General features: G+C 39.2%; 2 protein-coding genes across 8 annotated transcripts in view; both read left to right on the top strand.

Moving 5' to 3' along the window:
* swt1 (SWT1 RNA endoribonuclease homolog) overlaps nucleotides 1–13450 on the top strand; it is a 52748-nt gene extending 39298 nt beyond the window's left edge. For 4 of the 5 annotated variants that reach the window (XM_042334790.1, XM_007895588.2, XM_042334788.1 and 1 more), the window contains one exon: nucleotides 9332–13450. In XM_042334790.1, the coding sequence (XP_042190724.1) occupies nucleotides 9332–9437 (106 nt within the window). In that variant the 3' untranslated portion in view covers nucleotides 9438–13450. Of the gene's footprint in view, nucleotides 1–4542; nucleotides 4603–9331 lie in introns of those variants that run through there. The other variant, XM_007895589.2, reaches the window with a different exon arrangement.
* Nucleotides 13451–19917: 6467 nt separating this feature from the next.
* The window catches only part of LOC103179999 (influenza virus NS1A-binding protein), a 30025-nt gene continuing 28982 nt past the window's right edge, over nucleotides 19918–20960 (top strand). For all 3 annotated transcript variants that reach the window (XM_007895586.2, XM_007895585.2, XM_042334866.1), the window contains exon 1: nucleotides 19918–20107. The gene's annotated coding sequence lies outside the window, so the exon portion shown is untranslated. The remainder of the gene's footprint in view (nucleotides 20108–20960) is intronic.

Genomic DNA, 20960 nt, shown 5'->3' with positions numbered 1-20960 from the left:
TCGCCCTTTGGAAGAGACTCACTAATTCTCCTTTTTTTAAAAAAAGTTTCCATTTGGGATTTAACTCGCTCACCAAAATAAACCCAATTCCATATATTTAACTGGCTTTGTGATCAGTCCCTTTCCTTTTGATCTCTCTTAATATCCTCCTGACACTGATGTATCTGAACATGATATGATGTGTATGAATAGTTTTTAACTTAGTACCTTGATGTTATGTTCTTTCATTTATAATTAAACTGATCTAAATTGAAGCAACCAATTTATTTATGGAATTTGGTTTGAAGTTTATATTTAACTCTCATTGTACTCAATATTGTAGTTTTTTGAGCAGTTTTATGTTAAATGGTAATATGATGGCATAATGGTTTCTGCAGCAACATCTTATGAGCCTGAACATACCAAGCTTTTCAGCTATTTGCATAATGATCCCTTTATAACATGCAGCTAGACTCGCATTATGGCTTTCTGACTTGTGGTTTCAGCGTTTAGTTGTATTTTTACTGTAATGACAATCTGCCTGGAGATTTTGTTTTAAAGTGCTGGGTAAATTATAGCAAAGCACTGTACTATAATGGTAAATGGGTTTGTGACTTATTCTAGTCCATAAATACTTCTCTCCCCTTTTTTTTTATGTTGGTTGCCTGTCCAGTTTGGGACCTTTCTAATATTGTTTAACTGCGATTTCGGGTATCTATTGAATACTATAGCTATTTTCCATCCTTATCCTGAAGTCTGTTTTTAAGTGCGTTTGCTTCATGTGTGCTGTCATTCTGTTTACAATCTACTCACGTGAACTCCCAACGCAGGCTTATGCCCTTGATGTGTGGTGGCTTTCACAAAAGAGGATGAATGTGCCCAGCGTCACTGCTGCAGGTGATTACCACGGAAGTTAATGGACGGTGTATGTTTATTGTTTTGAGTGTACAAAGTGCTAATCCTTGCATTTGATATAGCGCCTCATGTCTTCAAGACGTCTCAAAGTGGTTCACAGAATATACTGTAAAGTGTATAATATACTGTAAAATGTATATTTTGTAGACAAAATGCAGTATTGTTGCAACTTTGATGTTGGTAACATCTTCCATATCTCTATTACTCTGCAGCATTTTATGATCGGCCACCTCTGGCCGATCAAAATTTAGTTAAGGGGAAGTAAATTATATTTTTCATATGACTAGTTTTATGGCATATGTCAGTGCTTTACTCTATAATCCTCTTTATAGGAACATTTGTTTTGCCCGAAGTTATTGGAATGGAAACACTGGAAATTAAATTAACTGTTCAATTTATCTTGATGCTGTGTGGCTCTGACATCCACAACAATAGTGGGTTACCTGCAAGTGCCCATAGGGAGGTGCTGCTGCTACTGGCCATTGCTAGATCACACAATGTTCCTGTGTTTGGATTGTCTTCAATGGTTTGAAACCAAAAATGATCATTGGTCACTTGTCTAACATTAGTAGGTTTTGTTGCAACAGTGGCATGGTAATAGTAATTTGATTCACTGTCTTCGCACTGCCCATTTCCCACTTTCAGACATTTTCAAATGCACTGATTGTAATTCTCCAACTCATTGCAATGTGGCACAATTCTTGCACTGGTACATTTGTGTGTTTTAAGATGGCAACAAGGAACTTGAAATACACCCCAAAAGGGAAGAATAGTCTGCCAGTACTCAAAGGGGCGTGAGGACCGGGACTGCATATGGTACAAATTTAAAACCAAAGAGAAAAACATCTTAAGCAATTTCCAGCCTTTGGTTTTGTTCAGGCTGCCAACTGTGAGGTAGTGGAGGGCACCTGGTGCCAATGGAACCACACACACTTTGGTGAAACTAAAACCCCTCGTGGAGTGGAAGAGTGAAAAACTGGCAAAGAAAAACAACTTGCTTCTGTAAGTTGTTTTTTTCTGTTACCTAGCCAAGTGTATGAGGCATTTGGATTGGTGCAAAAGCCATACCTCCTGGTTTGCAGATTGTGAAACAAGTTGTTTTAAGGTGACTTGTACTGAATTTTATGGTATTCTAAAATGTTGTGAACAGTATAATTATGTACCTGTGCATTCCTTGTGAGTTGATGCATGTAATAAAGTCAGCTGGATCCCAGTAACTTACCATAGTAAAAGATATTAATTGGTGAATTATAAGGAAGCTAGGATAACAATTGGTCAGCACATTGCTTCTAACAGAGCTGACCACTTACTTTCACAACAACTGTAAAGAGACTTGATGATGAATTGAACTCGTAACTTCCTGAAATCTAAAGTTTGTTACTGGAACATTTGTCAAGAAAGAACACGTGACTAACCAAGTAACAAAACATCGACTTGTTTTAATTGAACTTGCAGTATAATTTTACTTCAAATGAAACCAGAATTTCACAGTACACTTTCATGATGAGCACAAGGTTAATCCACAAAAGCACAATATAAATGAATAGTTTTCATGAAATTTTCCTGTAAAATTTATATGACATGGGTTAGTGAGCAAGCCTCATTTTAAAAAAAACACAGGACTGGAACATACGCCACACACTCCAGATTAAGGGCTAAGAAAAGCAAATTTGGTCACTCGTTCCACGACTGTTTGTGAGACACTGATGTGTGCAATTGGCTGCCATGCTTCGCCCACAATATACACAGTTGATCCACATTGCAATTTATTCTGTGAAGCACTTTAAGAATGGAGTTGACATAGTAATAAGAATAGAGTTCGAACATTTACATGGTAATATTTAGAAATGTACTTGTATCTTTATATTTATATCCTCAGTACAAATCACATAAGTACATGTTACACAACAAAAGAACAATTGTGGGAAAAGTGAGCTGATGACTTTTAATTTTGTCAGCAGCAAGAGGAAATTCACCTCATGTATCTACTTTCAACAACAACAACTTGGATTTATATGGCGCCCTTCACGTCGGACAGCGTCTCAGAGCACTTACTCATGCAGTATGTCCAGGTTTCTTAATGTGGAGGGGACCTGCAAGTATTATTCTGATGCACCTTGATTTTGGATAAGACAGCTTGTTATCAGTGTTTCTTTCCCACTGGCAGAATTTGCTAACAATTAACCAAAAAGCTTCATACTCAGTCAACTCTGCGACTATTAATACCCAAAGCCCTTGATTTTTTTTTTACAGTTTTTTTTGAATAAATGTTTGAGTCCATTATCAAAAGTTCAATTGGTTGCTGGTTGAAAGTGTAATAATCAGATGTGAGGTTAAGTTGTAAAACTGTCAAGTATAAGTACTTCATAACTACCAGAATCTTTGCTTTTAGTGGAGAATTGGGACTGGCTCTGGCTCAAGCCCATGATTCCATCAGCACTAACTTTATTGATCTGGTGAATAAATCATTGCGCAATGTTCAAACAAAACTCCCACTGTAGCCCTGCATTGATAGTAACTGGGTTTGCCTGAGGGCGAAGGGATGTTTATGCAAAGCAAAACCATCAATGAGTATTTAGCCATGATGCAAGTGAACTGCATTCTGTAAACTCACCACGTTGTACATTGTACTTAATGTAGGCAGTGTGCGTGATGTAGTTACAGTTTTTTGATGGCATTGTCCAGCAGCAAGCTTGTGTTTCTCTTTTCCCCTCTTCTCCCCTCCCCCACCTTCCTAACGGATATGGTGTATAAGTTTGGCCATTGATATTCCATTAGACATTTTGTATTGATGTAGAAAGTTGAGGTGCAGCTAAGACTCTGGCATAAATCTGAAGATCAGGCTAAAGTGCTTGCCATTCTCATGGTTCTTATCTGCATATGCCCTTACAACAGACTGATAGCCTAGCTCTCCCATTGCAGAGGGCATCCTCTGGCATTGAGCAAGCCAACTGGACTGGAGCTTTGACTTGACTGATTTTGACTGGAGCAACTTCAGGAAGGAGTGGAAATTTTGAGAGGCTCCTCTCGGAGGGCTAGAGTATTCAATTGCACAGGCTTTGTAGAACAGTGAAGCTCCCTGTGGTCACAAGTTAGCTCAAGTTGTGTTTTAATTCCGCTCTTTTGCTATTTGTAACATTGTGAATTTTCAAGGGTATTTGCTGTATCATCATTCGCCAGTTGTGAATTTCATATTATAATAGATAACATTTTAATAACAATATTATTGGTACTATTTGAGATTTCAAACTGCAGAACTAATGTACTGTGTTTACAAGTATCAGTATTTCAAGAATAGGCATTAGTGGATGATGATTGTAAGTGTAGATCAAGTTGCCCTTGATGAAAACATTCCCAACTCAGTATCCATCACTTCAATCTATTGACCTCAGCCAGATGAGCTTTCTCATGCTATATACTACCACAATTAAATTGGTCTTTTAATTTGGGCCACTTTACTTATCGGCCAAATATTGCCTCCATTCCACATTCCACAGCACTTTGCCTTCATGGTGGATAAAATTGTTTCAATTAAACTCTTGTGAGCAGCGATGTAATAACTAGACAAAAAGTTGTCAAATACTATAGTTTGCTTTTTGCTGACTGAACTCTGCACATTTATAGCATACTGCCTTCTTTCGTGTTTAGAATTCTGCAGTTCCGCTCTTGTTTTGAGCACACTTCCTGAGTTGAGCTGAACAACGGGAGGAAAAAGATCAATTTGAATGCTGTGGCAAAACTGGAAGCTTTTAGATGTAAACTTTCTTTTGTTTTTTTGATTGAACACTGTGAATTGCAGAGTTTTTCCAGTGTGTTTTGTTTTTCTTAAAAAAAAATGGATTTGGCAGTGAAATGGTGTATCTCTGGTTGAATTCTTTGCTACTGAATAAATTGATTTTTTGAAAATAATTTCAAATTCAATTTTTCTAAAAAAAATTGTTCTTTGTTAGGTTGAATTGACAGCTTGAAGAATGCTGATCTTGACAGACAGACATTAAGCTTGGTACTATGTACTTAAAATATTGAAGAGGTTTCCTGCTGGCTAATGGATAAATGCATTGCAAGTTTGCATTCAGCCTGTGCTCGTTCAGTTAGGTGATCTTAGTGGTTGAGTGATAATTGACCTCAGCATTCCCTAGATCCCTAGATTATGGAAGCCTAAATCAGTCCTGATCACTATCTAGAGACTCCTTTTTGGAAGGTGGTTGTGCCCAGGTATCTGGCGAGGGTACCATTACTCTCTTCTGTAATGCTCCCTTGTGGTTGAGTAGCCATCTAACATTGACTATCCAGGCTTGGCATGAATATTGGTCACTGAAACAAGATACCAGAGAGCAGCCAGTGGCCGTGGAACCATCTCCCAGTGCAAGCTAATCATCTTCAGGAAGTGGGGCAGAATAAAAATAAATAGCTTTTAAGTATATTATTTGTAACCTGGAATTTGCCTTTAAGGTAGAGACAATGTCTCCACTATGCATTCTAAGCAGCAAAAGCAAACCTTTAGAAATGAATAATGAAGCTCTAAAAGCATACTTTTTTAACTGATCAAATAAGAAGTTGGACAAACTAGAACAGGATCTGCATTGAAGTAATGTTTGGTGCATGATTTTTTTTAAAAAAACAGTATGCTGAGAAAGAATGGGTGCAATATGCAAACCCAATGCAGTGCAGGGTTCACTGGCTTCTTTCGCTCTGCTGCATTGCTTTTTACTGTTTATATCCAGTCCAATGCTGCCTCAGCTGTACACAGATTTTATTGGCTCAGATTGCTGCATCACTTTCAGTCCATTGGTCATTTCCATAACTCGCCACAACACAAGGTGACGCAGATAATGTGGAAGCTATCCCAGGACACCTGCAGTGACCTTCAACCTACAATGCTTTGGTTTTTACTTCTTAGTGTTGAAAGGCTCGCTGGTATCATTTCCAGAAGGGTGGTAGCTCATGTGACTGATTTTTTTCTTATTATTTCCAATCTATGAATGGTGTATGAAATGTCAGTTTTAGGATTGCTTCACTAATGGATGATAGAAATGTTCCAGTTGAGCATGTCAAGGTCAATACTTCAGGGCTCGGATATTGTCCTTTTCTGTGAATGTAAACCAATTAAATTGAACCAAACATTTGTATGTGCCTCCCTAAAGCATAGTATCCAACTCAGGATAATATATTAAGCTAGATATGTATAGATATAGTACATTTATTGTGAATGATTTGGTTTGTTAGATAACATCTAAAGCAGAAGAATATCAGAATTTGCTAAGCAAAAGAAGACCAGGATCCATCTAGTTTGCCTTCTACCATCCTGGCAGTCGCTTGACATATTGTGACCCAATCCATATACTGTATCCTGAGATATTATTTTCTAGCAGAAATCTTATCTAATTTATTTAATTTAGTTCCTTAAGAGAGTTGTAAAATTTGCTGTGTTAGGATACCTATTGTTGGAAAATAAGGTGCAGGAAAACGACTCATGTCAGCATAGTTGTGTGCAGTTCCAGCATAGTTAGAGAATTGTTTAGTGGTTGGTGTTTTCAAATTTCCGGGAGTTTGTAACAAGTGACAACTGCTAAGTTTGAAACTGTCCAAATGCAGTCATTCAGTGTGTGGGTTATTTCCCCACTTCCTTCTCATGCATCAAAGCTAAAGTTAGCTTGAAGTAATTATCAATTTTGCCAAGTTTGACACGCAACATAAAAGGAGCTAGGTAGAATTCAGATATTTTCAATGTCTGTATCCATGAACCTGTGGTAGCGGAAAGGCTTATTTACCTCAAGTTATATATGTCTTTCCAAAGTGAAGGGTGCTATACAAGTGTAGTTTGTTGTTGTTGTCCTGGGTGGCTTGTCTGTGAGAACAGGGTACAGATATGTAACAGCAGCTCCAGATCATAGCAGATGAGAAAGTCAACTATGGAGAGAGAGAGACTGTTGGAAATTGGAACCTAGCAACCCTTTTTGTATACATAATCTGCATATTTTCCCAGTAAAGGTACAGTGCAACTTAAATGTTGCCTTTCCTCCTCTTTTATGATCGTCTACATGCTAATGACAATAACTTTGTGTCCGGCTGTGTAGAGCAATCGCATAACTGCAAAAGGGTCTTGTTTTCAGTTAACTGGCATGTTAGGGGTTAGGATGTAGAGCAGTAACTTCACTTGCAATGACCTCCCTGCTGACCCCTCATCCTTTAAGATCTGGAAAGCTTTATATTTTCAATGCTTTGCCCTGGAAGAGCTGCACTGCCTTGCGTATAGAAATGGAATCACTGGAAATGGGGTGAACTGGTCATTTCGTTGTCTCATAAAATGGAAAATATAAGCGCTTTGAGACGGCCAATGGCGTGATAAGGCGGTAAATCAAATGTAAGCTGTGTGTATCAAATGGTGCCACTCACACCACCAATTTACAAACTGTAGTAACTACTTGCATTTGCACCAAATTGTGAGCATAATTTCAACGCAGTATGAACCATGAAAAGTGTCTGATGGGGATGGTTGATCCATGAGTATGACTGCCACTTGCTTTGGACTCTTTCCACGTAAATAAAAGCCTTTCTTTCATGAATTAGCAGAATTTCTTGACTTAGCTTTTTAGGGAATTATAAATTCCTGTCTGTCACATGCAGGTTCAGACAAGAATTAGAAACAGTTATGCTAAAAACATAACCTTTGATGAATGATTTGTTGCCTGGCCATTTTCCTGGGACAAATTGTTATAGTCTCCTCCCTTGCTATTGGCATATTACGTCAAGCCATATTCACTCTTGGCACTGGAGACAAGATAACCAATCGCATTGTTGCCAACCCGAGCCTAATACTTTTCGGAATTAGGTAAGCAGGACGCATCCCTCTGGGGAGAGAGTACGCATTCCAACAATCTATCTCTGGACTTTCCATGTGTATATGTGATGCATTGTGGAATTCCGGTTTGGTTACTCTTAAACATGGTAATGGGTTTCTGCACGTGTCAGGCACCTGGCTGACAAAAAAAAAGGCACCAGGTTCAAACACAAAATTGTATATCCATACAAGCAAAAGTTAGAACCAATCCTACATTGAAAGAGAATTTTTTTTATATACAAAGTTAATTGTATTTATAGATGAATGTAACTGCCAATTTGAGCGCAGCAATGCCCCACAAACAGCCAAGAAATGAATGATCAGTTTAACTGGTGGATCGTTGGCCAGGGCAGAGGGAAAAACTCTTTGAATATTGTCTTTATGTTCACCTGGATTAGGCAGACTGTATCTCGTTTTAACATCTCATCTGAAGGACAGCATCTCTGACAATGCATTGCTGCCTCCAATGTTGCATTAGAATGTCAGCCCAAGGCCCCATTGCAGGACTTGTACCACTAACTGACCCAGAGGCGAGAGTGCTACCAACTGCCATTCTGGCACACAATAATCTAGCATATTCAATAAGGAGATTGTACCTATAATTCAAATATATACCTAGGTTTGTTTCCCATGTAAATGTGAGGGAAATCTCTTGAGAGTATGAACTGAAAATGCCTCTCGAGTCTGCCAAGTGCTTTCCATTGTAATAGTCAGTGCTGGTGGATATCATCAAGAGGATATGATAGCTACAGATGGAGGAGCGGATAATGTTCTGATAGATATTCATTTTCAGACACCACTTTGCTCTCTGCCTCTAATATTTTTTTCACTCTGTGAAACTAGCGGTTTCATGACATGACCTGCTATTAAGTTACATTTGTAGACACTGAGACTGTTTACCATTCTTACAGCGTTTGCAAATTGTCTCTCTGATTTCAACATTTACTATAATCAATACACTGCTGTGATTTCTTGTCAGTGTTTATACAATAACTGAATCTGGCTGCCTTTAGTTTGATTGGAACTACACTGCCTAGTGATCAAAGATTTTCAGTGTGTAATAAATTTGAACATTCTACTGTACCTGTGTGTTTCGTGAACCAACTTTGAACCAAACTTAAATGAAGGCTGATTTAGGATTAAAATAAACGCACCATGGTTTGAATTTATTAGCTGCGTGTCAACGAGTATTTGCTAATTTATCTATTTCAACTTTACAATCCATTGAGGCAGGAACACAGGATAACAGTTCAATGAACGTTTTCAGTTGCTTTGTTTCACTTAATCATTAAACGGCAGAGTTTGACAGTGGTTGAAATCATTTCAAACCGTCTTCTAGATTGCTAAACCGAACCATGGTTCTCTTAAGTTTTAGTTCGATTTGAGGAGAATTCACCAGGTCTATTTATACGTTTATGCTGGTTAAGAGTTGAGATGGGAGTATTCAATTATTATACATGTTTCATTGGATTCCACTAAATATTATTATTCAAAAGCAGTATTACAAAAAGTACAGTGTAAACGATCAGTATGGTGTTTAAAGTTCTGAATAAGTTAAGTGTCTTCAGAAAGGTTAATCTTTTGGTTCCTTTTCAGGAAGAAGCTAATAGTCGGATGCAGCCAGCTGGCTGAAGTAACCTACAGCTTGGAACAGTGCAACACAGCAATCTGTCTGGAGGCCAGGAACAGGGGTTGGATTTGATGCTGCTGAACAATAGGACAAAAATGCTTCTTTGTGAACTCGGTTTTGTTCATGTTTCTTATTTTCAACTAACGCTCAACTTTTTGAGAACAAGGTTATTCTCTGTATCAGAGGGAACGATGTAAAGTGTTTGTTAAAGTGCTATTTAAATAAACAAATGTTCAGGTTATGCACTCACCACTACAACACAAGATATACAGTGTGTGAAGAAACACCAGGCCTGACATTTCCCATGATTTAGCATTTTCTTTCCTTTTCGAAGTCCTTAGACAAGGATTGTAAGCCTAGATGCATTATTGAGCATTGGTTCTGTATTCGTTCTCAGGATGTGTAATTAATTTGCCCAGACTGGCAACAATTCATAGTAATGCTTTGTCCGCTTCATTTGCAATTTTACGGAGGCCTTTTTTTTAAAAAAAAGAAACATCTGACTAAAATATTGCATTTTAACCCTTGCTGAAACTCCTGAGGACTATGTGTTCTTTCGGACCGGTTAACCACTGACATTCTAGGCAACGATCCAGCTACAAGTGGGATTTCTGCCAGTAATACGTGGGCTGTGTAGTATGTAAAAGGGAGCAGAAAAAAAGATATGTCTGCATTTATAGTTTTCATATTTCATTCGCGTTTTTACAGATTTTTTTAACAATTCGCAGAAATTTTAGTCACTAAATTTAGCAGATTTAATTGTTGTTCTTGTTTTGAGTACAAAATCTGGATGAGTAATCTATTATTGAGTGTGTCAAGGATCGTAAGGGTGTTAAGGGAAAAGAGATTGGCAAAAAGCTCTCCAGTCCCTAGCAAGTGCAGCATCACTTGCGTTAATTGGTATTAACTTGCCAGTCTCACTCAAAGGGTAAGATTATGGCTGATGTGCTGAACACAACTCTTACTTGGTGGGGTTACACAAAGGGTGAAGTAGGGCAGTCCACATATAACCCCTTTCCTGGGTCTGTTCTCTTGTTTTGGCTGCTTACCAACTTTGCAAAAAAAAGTTAAATAGCGGTTTATTTTTTCTCTTTTTAAAAAAAAATGTGTAAGACAATCTGTGATGAGCCTAAACTTGTAGCTGGCAAATACTGTATTCATGTATTAATTTTTCTACTGTTTGATGTCCCTCTGGAGCTATAAAATGTGTAGAGCCTGAGACTAGTCCTCTGATCCCTGTTCTTGGTGTCTGTTGATATACAGAGATTTGACAGACCAGGCACGCTGCCACAGATTTTCAGCCGAGATAAGGAAAGAGCACCATAGTGGAAAAAAGTATGGTTAGCATTTAGAAGTCTAACTCCAGCCAACAGTCCAATTGCAACCTGTAAATGTGCAAAGAAACACTCACATAAAATCCATTGGGATTGTGGTAGGTCAAAGACTGAAGCAAGTCCAGATACTACCATGTGGAGGACCTTGATGATTTACTGATGGTGGTGGATAACCCTACAGAGGTGGTGTATCATTCCTGTTCCTGCTACTATCATACAGTTACAATATGCGACACAGTAGGAGACATATTGAAGTATTGAATTACGAATGGTGTTTGCTCCTCCAATGAAGCCACTTATCCTAACCCCCAATTCCCCGTATGACCAACGAGTGACCGTCATCCTTCGAGGAGGAGGAGGAAGGAAGGTGAGCAGGGTCTCCTAGGAGGTGAGCTTGGCGGTGGAATATTGGAGTAGAATTAATCCTCTGGCACTCTCAGTTCTGAGACAATGCAGTTCTTCCGAGGTGCCGTTGATCGACCAGCAAGCCTGGCTCATTATTAAGATACGGAAGGGCAGACCGGTCACTGGGAGCAGGAATTCTTCTCCGCTCCTGTTAGCAGTGTAAGCCAAAGCTTCGATAATTAGGGTCATCCTAGCTGGACAAGTAGCAGGAAGCTTGCCAAAGAGCGCTCTCAATGGCAATTTATGTGGTTCGAGCTGGTTAAACACCATAACCCAATGCTTACGCTGGAGTCTCCAAGCCTTAATTCTGACCAGTCTGCATCTAATATTTTCTCTAATCAGGTAAGCAGGATTCCTCACCATTTATTCTTTGAATCCCTTTCATTATTTTAGATACCTCACTTGTATGTTACCCATTAAAACTTTAAATATTTCCCACTGTTGATCTGTCATTTTAATTGCTATTTTTCTACCAAATCTCTCCTTACTAAGTTTTTCATTCCTATAAGATTTGCTGTTTTCTGTAGCAATAGCCTGTTGCTGTTACACATTTTTGAATGTTATTAATGTCACTGGTTCCCCTGCCTTCAGGTTGTTAACCTGCGTGGCTCATTGCCCAGTACCAAATTAAGTGCTGCATCCTTCCTTGTGGGATTATTACTGTAGCATCCTGGTCCAAGAAACCAGCTTCGATCATCTTGCTATGTTCTTAAACAATATCTTCATGAAATTGATAAATTTTAGAGATTCCAAATCCTGAACTTTAGAGTAACCTCAACTTTCATCCCGAGCTGGCATGCAAATTATATGGAAGTGTATGTTATTTGTAAAGAAGCTTTGTACATTAAGATGTTGGACATGTAAATACCAGTCCCTCCATTATCAGTTTATTCTACTGTCAGATATCTATTCTACCACCATGGTTTGATATACAACTTGTATCATATATGTGTAGAGCTCAACACAGAGACCCACTCTTGTAACCAGACTTGAGCAAACGTAGCTTTTACTCAGTGTTGCCATACATGGCAAACGTTGGCAGAAAAAACAGTAAGTTTAAAGAAACTGCTATCCTTTGTACAATGATATAAGAGACGATGTGATGTCTGTCTCTTCAGGAACCTAATGTTTTTATGCAGGCTTTCTTTGTGTCTTGCATTTCATAAACGTGAGTTCTTTACTACCAAGTCTTGCTTACAGACTATGTTACATAAAATGCATGTACCAGATTATTTCGATACAATAGCAGTTTATTATTTTGAAGTCTTCCCGACCAATCTGTCAATCTTTTTTGTTCATGTAAGTGACATGTTTTAGCTGCAAAAGTGGCACTGTTGCCAGTAAAAACAGGTGTCAAACTTTGCAAACAGGCATTGTAAATAATTTAAATGCATCACTACTCCAATTGTGTGAAAATTTCGACTATGAAGTTGAAAGGCCACCTCTCAGACAGGAGCTTGCCACTGCAGCAGAGATTAAATTTTTCTGAAAAGCAGAAATGTCTGGAGTGTGCTAGCTGTTCCCCAAATCACCCCTACTTCCCCAAACCGCCCCATTGTAGGCAACAGATCTCTTTACATCATCAGTTTTAATCTTTTGTTACAAATAATTTGATCGATGGGGGTTAATTTTAATTTGTTAGCTGGTATTTTGTCATTTGGGTGTGGTGATAGTCTTAATAGCTTCCTTCCCACCCATCCCTCATTTGCTTGTAGAGATTAACTTTGTCCTTCAGGTTATTTTCCCTTGGGTTTGATGGTTGTGCATTTTGATTCACTTCTGGGTGCGATCTTGTTATTCTGTGGATTAAATGCCTCTAGCGCGATGGGCCTTAGAGATAATTAACAGTGGCAAACAGGCTGTAACTGGCTGCTTTGTGTGTGCCAAGCAGAGTTATTTACTAACATTGAGTTACAGAAAGTTTTGCAATTCCCAGAGCAACATTTCGCGATGGTGTTCAATGCCTGTCTTATAATAAATGACTGTACTTTCAAAGTGATTGGGGAGAATTATTTTCTTATTTATGTATATTTGCAACTACGTTTTCATAAAATGCCATCAATCAAGGTCACTGTTGTGTGAAAATCTTGCAATGTTTGAAAAGTACCAAATTCCTTTTCTGATTCGTGTATTGAATGTTTTTAAGATTTTGTATAACTGATGCCATTAGAATATTTCCAGTTTTTCTACTGCGGTACACAGTGGATTTGGGATTCTGAAGTATCTTTGTTGCTATGAATAAATCTAATATTGAGAATGTGTCAGTATATTACTGGTAATTGCAGCCATTTAGTCAGATGTTGCTTGGATTTGTACATGGATCATATTCCAGTAACATTAAACTTTTACTGAAAAATATCAGATGGCATGCCAAGTATTTTTTGTGTGATGTATTCTGATCTAATATGCTCTGATTCCTAACATAAATAATGTGTGTGTGAGGGGGATTCTGTTAACTGTTTATAATGGCATTCACTGGGTTTTTTGTAGCGATCATCATATGTTCAACCTCATTATTGTTATTTCCTTACAACTTACTGCAGGTTGAATCTCCCTAACCTTCCAGTGATGTAAAGCTCAGTGACTCCTGTATAGCAAGCAGGAGTGGGGGTTGGGGGGGAGGGGTTTGGGGAGCTACACCCACAAGACCATCAGGATCTTAAAATCTTTTGTGGAGTATTGTCTCCTTATTAACCCTCCACTTACCAAATAAAATTGAAACTGAATGGTTGGCACTGGAAGAGTTAACCGTAATTGTGGAGCGTTTGAATCCACTTCGAAATGTTTCAAAACACATTCCTGCGCTGAAGGTCATTCGTTTATCACGGCTGCCATTAAGGTTAATGAATTCCGAGCCGCTTCTGGAAACCGTATTCTATCGTAACTGGTACAAGCTCGTGCTAGACCAAAGTTGCAGGCGGGCTATTGGAAAAAAGATCACTTGGTTTGAAGAGGAAAGTTATTTAACTCTGCTTCTCCGATTTCACACACACAGGAGCTTTTGTCATTAATGCAAGTCTGCTGCAACGTGTCCGTGCCAAACAGCTCCCTGAAATATGGTATGTCACAACCAGAATTAGCTGAATTGCAATAGGCTGTAATGTTGCCAGGTCGACACTGAAGAGTATTCATACCACTGAGTCTTTACTGTGCAGTTTTGAGCACGGAGACCAAATTTAAATTAAACTGATAACCATTTAAAAGCCTGCCCCTCATAGCCTTTAACGTCTAATATTCAAATTCAATTAGGTTGTGAAATGTTACAAAGTACAGCATTCTTCCTGGGTAAAAATTCTTCGCACGCAGGCAGGGCTTTGGATCTTGCACAACCCAAAAATACCTGGAAGCCCCTTTACTGCTGCTTTTGCCTAAAATACAAGAAATATCCTGTTTCTACTTCTCCCATCTTTAATTGTATTAGTAATAAATGGAGTGCGCATTTGAAAATAATGCTTTGTTCATTAATAACAACATTTCCCTGGGTTGTGCTTATTGTGCCTAATCATCAATATCTGTGCTCTTTAGTGGAATCTTGGGGTGTTTGAGAGATCGCAACCTGCTCTGTATCAAATTTGGGTTATTCCGTATTATCCTTTTGCACTAATACAGTAGTTTTGCTCTGGAGGCAAGTAGGAATTGTAAATCAGCAGGTTTTCCTCGAGTCAAATCTCTTGTGAACTCCACAAACTGGAAATCCAACCAGATAGTGAAAATTGGCGGCTCTGTAGCAAATGGTCCAGGCGACATTCCAGTCTGCACAATCGTCCTGATATTAACAAGCTGTTCTTGTACGTGTGGAATGTTATTTCCAATAAGATGGTCTCCAGATGTCTGGATGCCTTGTGAATGCAGGGATTTCTGTTTCCGATCGGAATTCAGAACTTCTAACTGCAAGGTTTGCTTGGGCAAGAAACAAATGTGACAGTGATGATGCACGTGAGTGGTGTAAAGTGGTCCACAAACCTTTTTTGCTATTTTTAAAAAATCTTTTTACAGTTAATAATAGAAAACCCGAGTTTCCCCTTGCCTGTGGGGCATTTGAGAGACTGGTGTTTCTAAATTTCAGTGTGCCCAATCAACATGGAAATCTTATTTATAATTTTAATAATACATTAGGTTTATTGCATTTCTTTTTCCTCTAGTTTCAGGCAAGCTTTTGGTATTGCCCTCCCTCAGCTCAGCATCCTATGAAAATCGAGATCCACCAAGTTTTTAGCAGTTGTAAGGCTAGGTAAAAACTTGGCCTACTCTCCTCCGACTCACTCCATCTCTCACCTCGTTCAAGGACCGTCTCAAGACATATCTGTTTGATCACACTTTTGCTCATCTTTCCCCTTCCCACATCCCTCGGCTCCCACCACCCAGTCGAGTGTTAAGTGGCTTGGGACATCGACGTAAAAACCACTGCAAAAATGTAAAGTTATATTGACGCATGGGGTATTGTAAGGCTAACGCAAAGTTCTTTGACAACTCTAAGCCACGATACTCAAAGGAATGAGAGTGTAACCTGCCTCAACCCCTGCAGATTGTAACCATTCTGAACCTCGTCATATGAAACATTATTTATTATCTACTTTCTCCTTTACTCCTTTACTTTGAAGAGCTTCTTTGATGTCCTTTAGACTCTCAGTATCATCCAAGCCCTGGCTTTGTGTATTGGTGCCTTTTTCTCTAAATCAATGAAATTCAGATACCAAAGATTTTGCAAATTGGATGTTCCACTCAGTGTGAATGATTGATCTACAGTTCTAAAGCCTACTTGAGTTCCCTTCTCTTAGATGCTGCAGGCCTTGATTCCTTTTCTGTCTACAGATTAAACAGTGCTCCAAACTCCTAATGTTGTTGCTGTTCCTTTCCCTCCCTCTGGTTTTTGTCCCCCTTATGGCTATTTTTTAGTAACTCTGTTTATTTCACCATGACACCAAACCCTGGGGGAGAGAATTCACACTTTGAGTTTACAAAGATTGTAATTATGAGTTTACTGCCACCTCCCAACTCCTTTTCAGTATCTCCACAATTGTGCCATTGTAAATCGATAACTTGTTTGGGTTGTTTGATTAATCTAATCATAGGTCATGCTGCACTTTAGTATTGATGTTGTTCCTTGTTCTGACATAAGCTTGTCAGCTTGGCTCAGGTAACGGCACTCTAGGTCATGTTTTGTGTTCTTCAGGGCTCTATCCTCGGTCCTCTCTTCTTCCTCATCTATATGCTACCCTTTGTTGATGTCAGCGAGAGGCATGGGGTATACATATGTTTGCAGATGAGACCCAACTCTATCTTTCTGCCTCTGGTCCAGGACCACTGCTGTTCTGAGAGACTACCTTTTAGACATCAAATCCTGGATAGGCTTAACTTCCTTCAAATAAACTGAGACTGTTCTACTCTGCTCCCACTGGTAGATCCTCACCTCAGGTGCTGACTGTATCAACCTCCTCTGGAATAAGACATTCATCTGTCGTACTATCAGAAACTTGCAAAAGATTTCACCATGTAGAACACCATTGATCAGAGTAACAACAAAGCTGTAGAAATCCCTGCCATCAGCTGGCTGGAAACCCTGCGTGCTATGCTATCACCGAGGAAAACACGTTATATTTACAAAAAAGGGACAGACAGCCTATGCAAGTATAGAATGTACTATGCTCTGCCACGAGTCAATGACTCATAAGGTGTTGAACTGCTTTGAATTAAACAATTAACCTTCAGGTCTCCTTTGAAAGAGCCTTGTTCTAGCCAGAGATTGTAAGGTTTACAAATGACTCTGTTTTTGAGTTCCCTGAGTTTTAAAAATATTTAGCTTTTCCCACATATATTTTCAATTGGGGTTGCCAGGTGGTAGGATGGTGATCAGAATCCAGAACCCTGGCTGATTTCCCCCATGCCCCCAACCCGCAGGCTCTCATTTCCCACACCCCCCCCACCCACCCTTCTTAAAATAGCTGAAACCAATCATCTCCACACAGACCACATATTGAACCCAGGATCTATGCGGCTCAGGCTCAGCTATTCACCAGATAAACTCGCTCAGCCGTTAGAGAGACGAGCTTAATTTCCAATGTATCGTCATTTGAGGACATGAATCTTAATGGATCGTAATTTTAAAAATGCATTTTTATATAATGCCCAACAGGAAACCAGACCCAGGGATATTTACTGACTTTATTTAAGTTCATTGCTAAAATCAAGCTTTCATCATTTTCAGCTCAGTGTTTGTGTAGGCTGGGCAGATTTTAAGAGAATATGGGCTTATGCAATAACAAAACTCTTAATAGAGAGATCACTGGCATATCATCAGCAATGTATCCGTAATGAGGATTGACTTCAGTAAAGTCTGGTTAAATCCTCTCCGCTAACTGAAAAAGGAAGTGGCGCACAAGCGAATGACCATCTGGAGTAAAGACCTGTTTAATATAACCGGAGTGCTGCCTACGTCAAGGTTAAAATTAATTATTCAGTTGCACCAATTCACCACTGCACTCTACGTTCATACAGAATGTGCATTCACTGGTACAATGGGATCTCAGAACTAAACCAAGTGCAAGAAAACTGACGTCTTTGCACATATAGCTGTTATCTATTTAATACTAGATTTGGGAGCATTATTATCACTGGAGATGCAGCCTTTCAGGTGAGGTCAAACAGTTCCTGTCCCCCTTTTCGTCAGGTGGATGTTGAAGATCCCATGATGTAATTTGAAAAAAGAAGGCTGTTTCTCCCATTGTCCTGGCCACCAAACCTCTGTATTAACCGGTGGTTTACCTCCTAGCTGTGTACTCTGCGCAAATGACTATGAAAGGCAGTTGCAACACATGACAGTAATTATTTGCAAAGTGATTGTGAAGATATTTTGACACGGTAACGTGCTTTAAAATGTAGGTTCTTTTTTTCTGGACACAATAAATGTTCTCTGTCAGGTCCTTTGGCTGGGGCTGTTTTGGGTCATTCTATCCACAGTCAAATTTTGTAATAGGAAACTTGTTGAGATCAATGCAGGAGGTCTTATCAAATCTTCTTTTGTGTGCTCTACCAATATGCAGAATAAACTGGAGCGATAATTAGTAGTCCTGGAACAGTTTGTTGATGCTCTCACAATTCAAAATGCTGCTGCCCAGTCTCATTAAATGTCGGTTCACCTTGCAGTCGACTTTAAACTGAGACTGGAGAGCAAGTGATTATGATTATGAGGCTGGGTTGGCAAACTGTTTACATTGTTGATGCATGAATCAATTCTAGGTATTTTTTATGCACCTGATCACCATTGGATAAAGTAGATCAACACAGGGAATGGAACATGATATCTTCTCATTTGGTTTAGTGCAAAACTAAGTTGTACCTTTGCCTAGTGGCCCACTGCGGGCAACCAGGAATCCAAGCCTTACCAAATGTTTCTTTACTCTCCTATCCTTTACCACAGCTAAGTCTATCTGGGCTTTGTGCTATAAATCTCATCTTTCATGGTATAGCTTGAGGTCATTTAGATGTTTGGTACAAACCTGAAAAATACAAGATTGTTACAGGCATGTATTGCAATATAGAGGCTGATAAATCATCTCATAGGAAGGAATGAAGAACTTCTGTGGTCATATCATCAAATGTCTCACTTGTCTCCCCCTTGACCCTTAAAAATGTATTTCTCCTCTCAGATCTTCACTACCCCTTTCTCCTCGCCTATCCTTTTCCTTTATTTTGTACTTTTTATGTGGTAAGAAGGGAGAGTGGGGAGGTGGGAGAGAGAGGGGTGGGGTACCTCCATTCTCTTTGCCAATATGATCTTCCATTTCTCCCTGGTTAATTTCTACTTTGATTTCAAACTAGCTTCTTTCTGGAAATGGCCCTCAAATTTTAGTCCGCCGCGCCTCTTCTTCAATTTCAGTAGCTTGCCTTTTATTTTGGCATGAATATAATGTTCAACTTTGTTTCAGCTTGAACCTTATCTTGTGACTGTTTTGCATGCCTGACAGGACACACCAGGATATGCATAGAGCTGATTCTATTGATCGGTCAGGTCAGCTTCAGACCACAGAGTTACCTAGCTTTGTGGTTCCTAATCGCATGCTTTATCACTTTGGACCAGCATAAGGCACATGCACTTTTGCACTCTGAGACTCCATCCGGTGTGGAGGGCACTATATAAATCCAAGTTGTTGTTGTTATTGTGCACTTTGATATAGAAATTGTATGATTGCAATATCACATAGGAATTATACACCATTGTGTTGTGTATTCTGCTATAAACTGGGCTGTTTCATTATACCTCTTGTGTGTGCAATCTTTTTCACTAGCATTGACAAGGTGAAGGGATGATCTGATATAGGTCATTGAGATTATGGTGGGGGTTTGATTGAATAAATAGTAATAGATTATTTCCACCCCATGTTAAGTCACTAACTAGACAGGACAAATTTAAGATAATCATAAAAAGAATCAAAGCAATTAGGGGAAAATGAAGCAGAAAGTGGTTGAGAAGTGGAGTATTCTGTCCTAAAAGGAAAATGGGATTCTCCTTCCTTCCTTCATTTAAAAGGGAATGAGATAGATATTTGAAAAGAAAAAGCAAAGATTTTTTTTCTCGAGCATAATGAGCAGATGAATTGAGTTAGACGAGGTGAAAAAGCCTAGTGTAGACTTGATGGGTCAAATGTTCTGTTTCTGAGCTCTGGCATTTTATGCAGCTATACTGGGACATTTAAAAATAAGCACTTCAAGACGTTCATCTTACTATATAAGTACAAGTTGTTGCTGAGACAAAAATAAACCGGATTAAAAATAGGCCACAGTGCAATCTATTGCTTGCAGCAGCAAGTGCTGTATTGAATACAAATATTTGAGTCGTCTCATTCTGTGCAGTAATTATCTTGGTTGTTACATACCCTGAGGCTCTGTGCTGAACTTTTGCATTCCGCTTGGTGCGTCCCTCATAGTTTGTCTTGAAAGATCCTTGGAAATTGGTGTGCAACAATGTCAAGAATGATATGGCTAATGAGCCGGAGAATAAACCAGGTGAGTCTGAAATTACATTTGCGTGCGAGTATATCTGAATGGGGGGAGAGGGAGAGGGGAAGAATGCATATATTGTAGAGATGGGGAAAGTTTTTTTTGATGGGGGGGAGAGGGACTGAACTATCTACAGAAATCCCTGGTGTACAGCTTCTCATTCTGAATACAAGCAGCTGTGCTCAGTTGGAAACCAGGACAGTGTGTTGAAATAATTAGCTGGAGGCTAATAATGATGGTCTCAGTCAAATTGGAAGATGTCGTGACAGCAATAGTAATCAGCTACTGAGCTCTACTATGTACAGCATATTGTGGTCTAAGATGCTGGGTTTCTTAATAAATAAATCTGATGAGATGTGGAGGGGGCGGGGGAATTGGGACGGCAAAGTAGGTTATTGAGAAGAAAGATCTGGTAGGGTGCCCATTCCTGATCGCTAAGCAGTCACCATTTGCTTTAAAGTCCAATTGTGTGGATGATGGATGAGGATAGGATCTATCTCAACTATCAATCCTCCTCTAACTCACAATTACATAGCATGCTAGATCCTCAGGTCTAGGCTTAAAGGTATAGAATGGGCGAGTTAACTGTGGGACTGCGCCCGAGCATGAGCCTAGCACCTTCAGGACAGGAAGCGAGAAAAATAGAGTGAAGAGAAATGTGTAGGATGAGGACTGCCATAGAGGGTGAGCGAGGAAAAGCCCTTTGATCTCTCAAACAAGATCAGCAACCTTTCAGAAACTGAGCAGAGATCTTGGTTAATGCTTGAAGCACCAGCAGTATGAATAGATATTTTTATCAATTTAAGAATATACGGTTTGAATAGTCATTATTGTACTATAAAGCAAATAATAATCCTTA

Source organism: Callorhinchus milii, unplaced genomic scaffold (assembly GCF_018977255.1).
Source record: "Callorhinchus milii isolate IMCB2004 unplaced genomic scaffold, IMCB_Cmil_1.0 Scaffold5, whole genome shotgun sequence".
Taxonomy (NCBI): domain Eukaryota; kingdom Metazoa; phylum Chordata; class Chondrichthyes; order Chimaeriformes; family Callorhinchidae; genus Callorhinchus; species Callorhinchus milii.
Note: the sequence above shows the minus strand (reverse complement) of the source record. Positions and strands in the feature narration are given on the sequence as shown.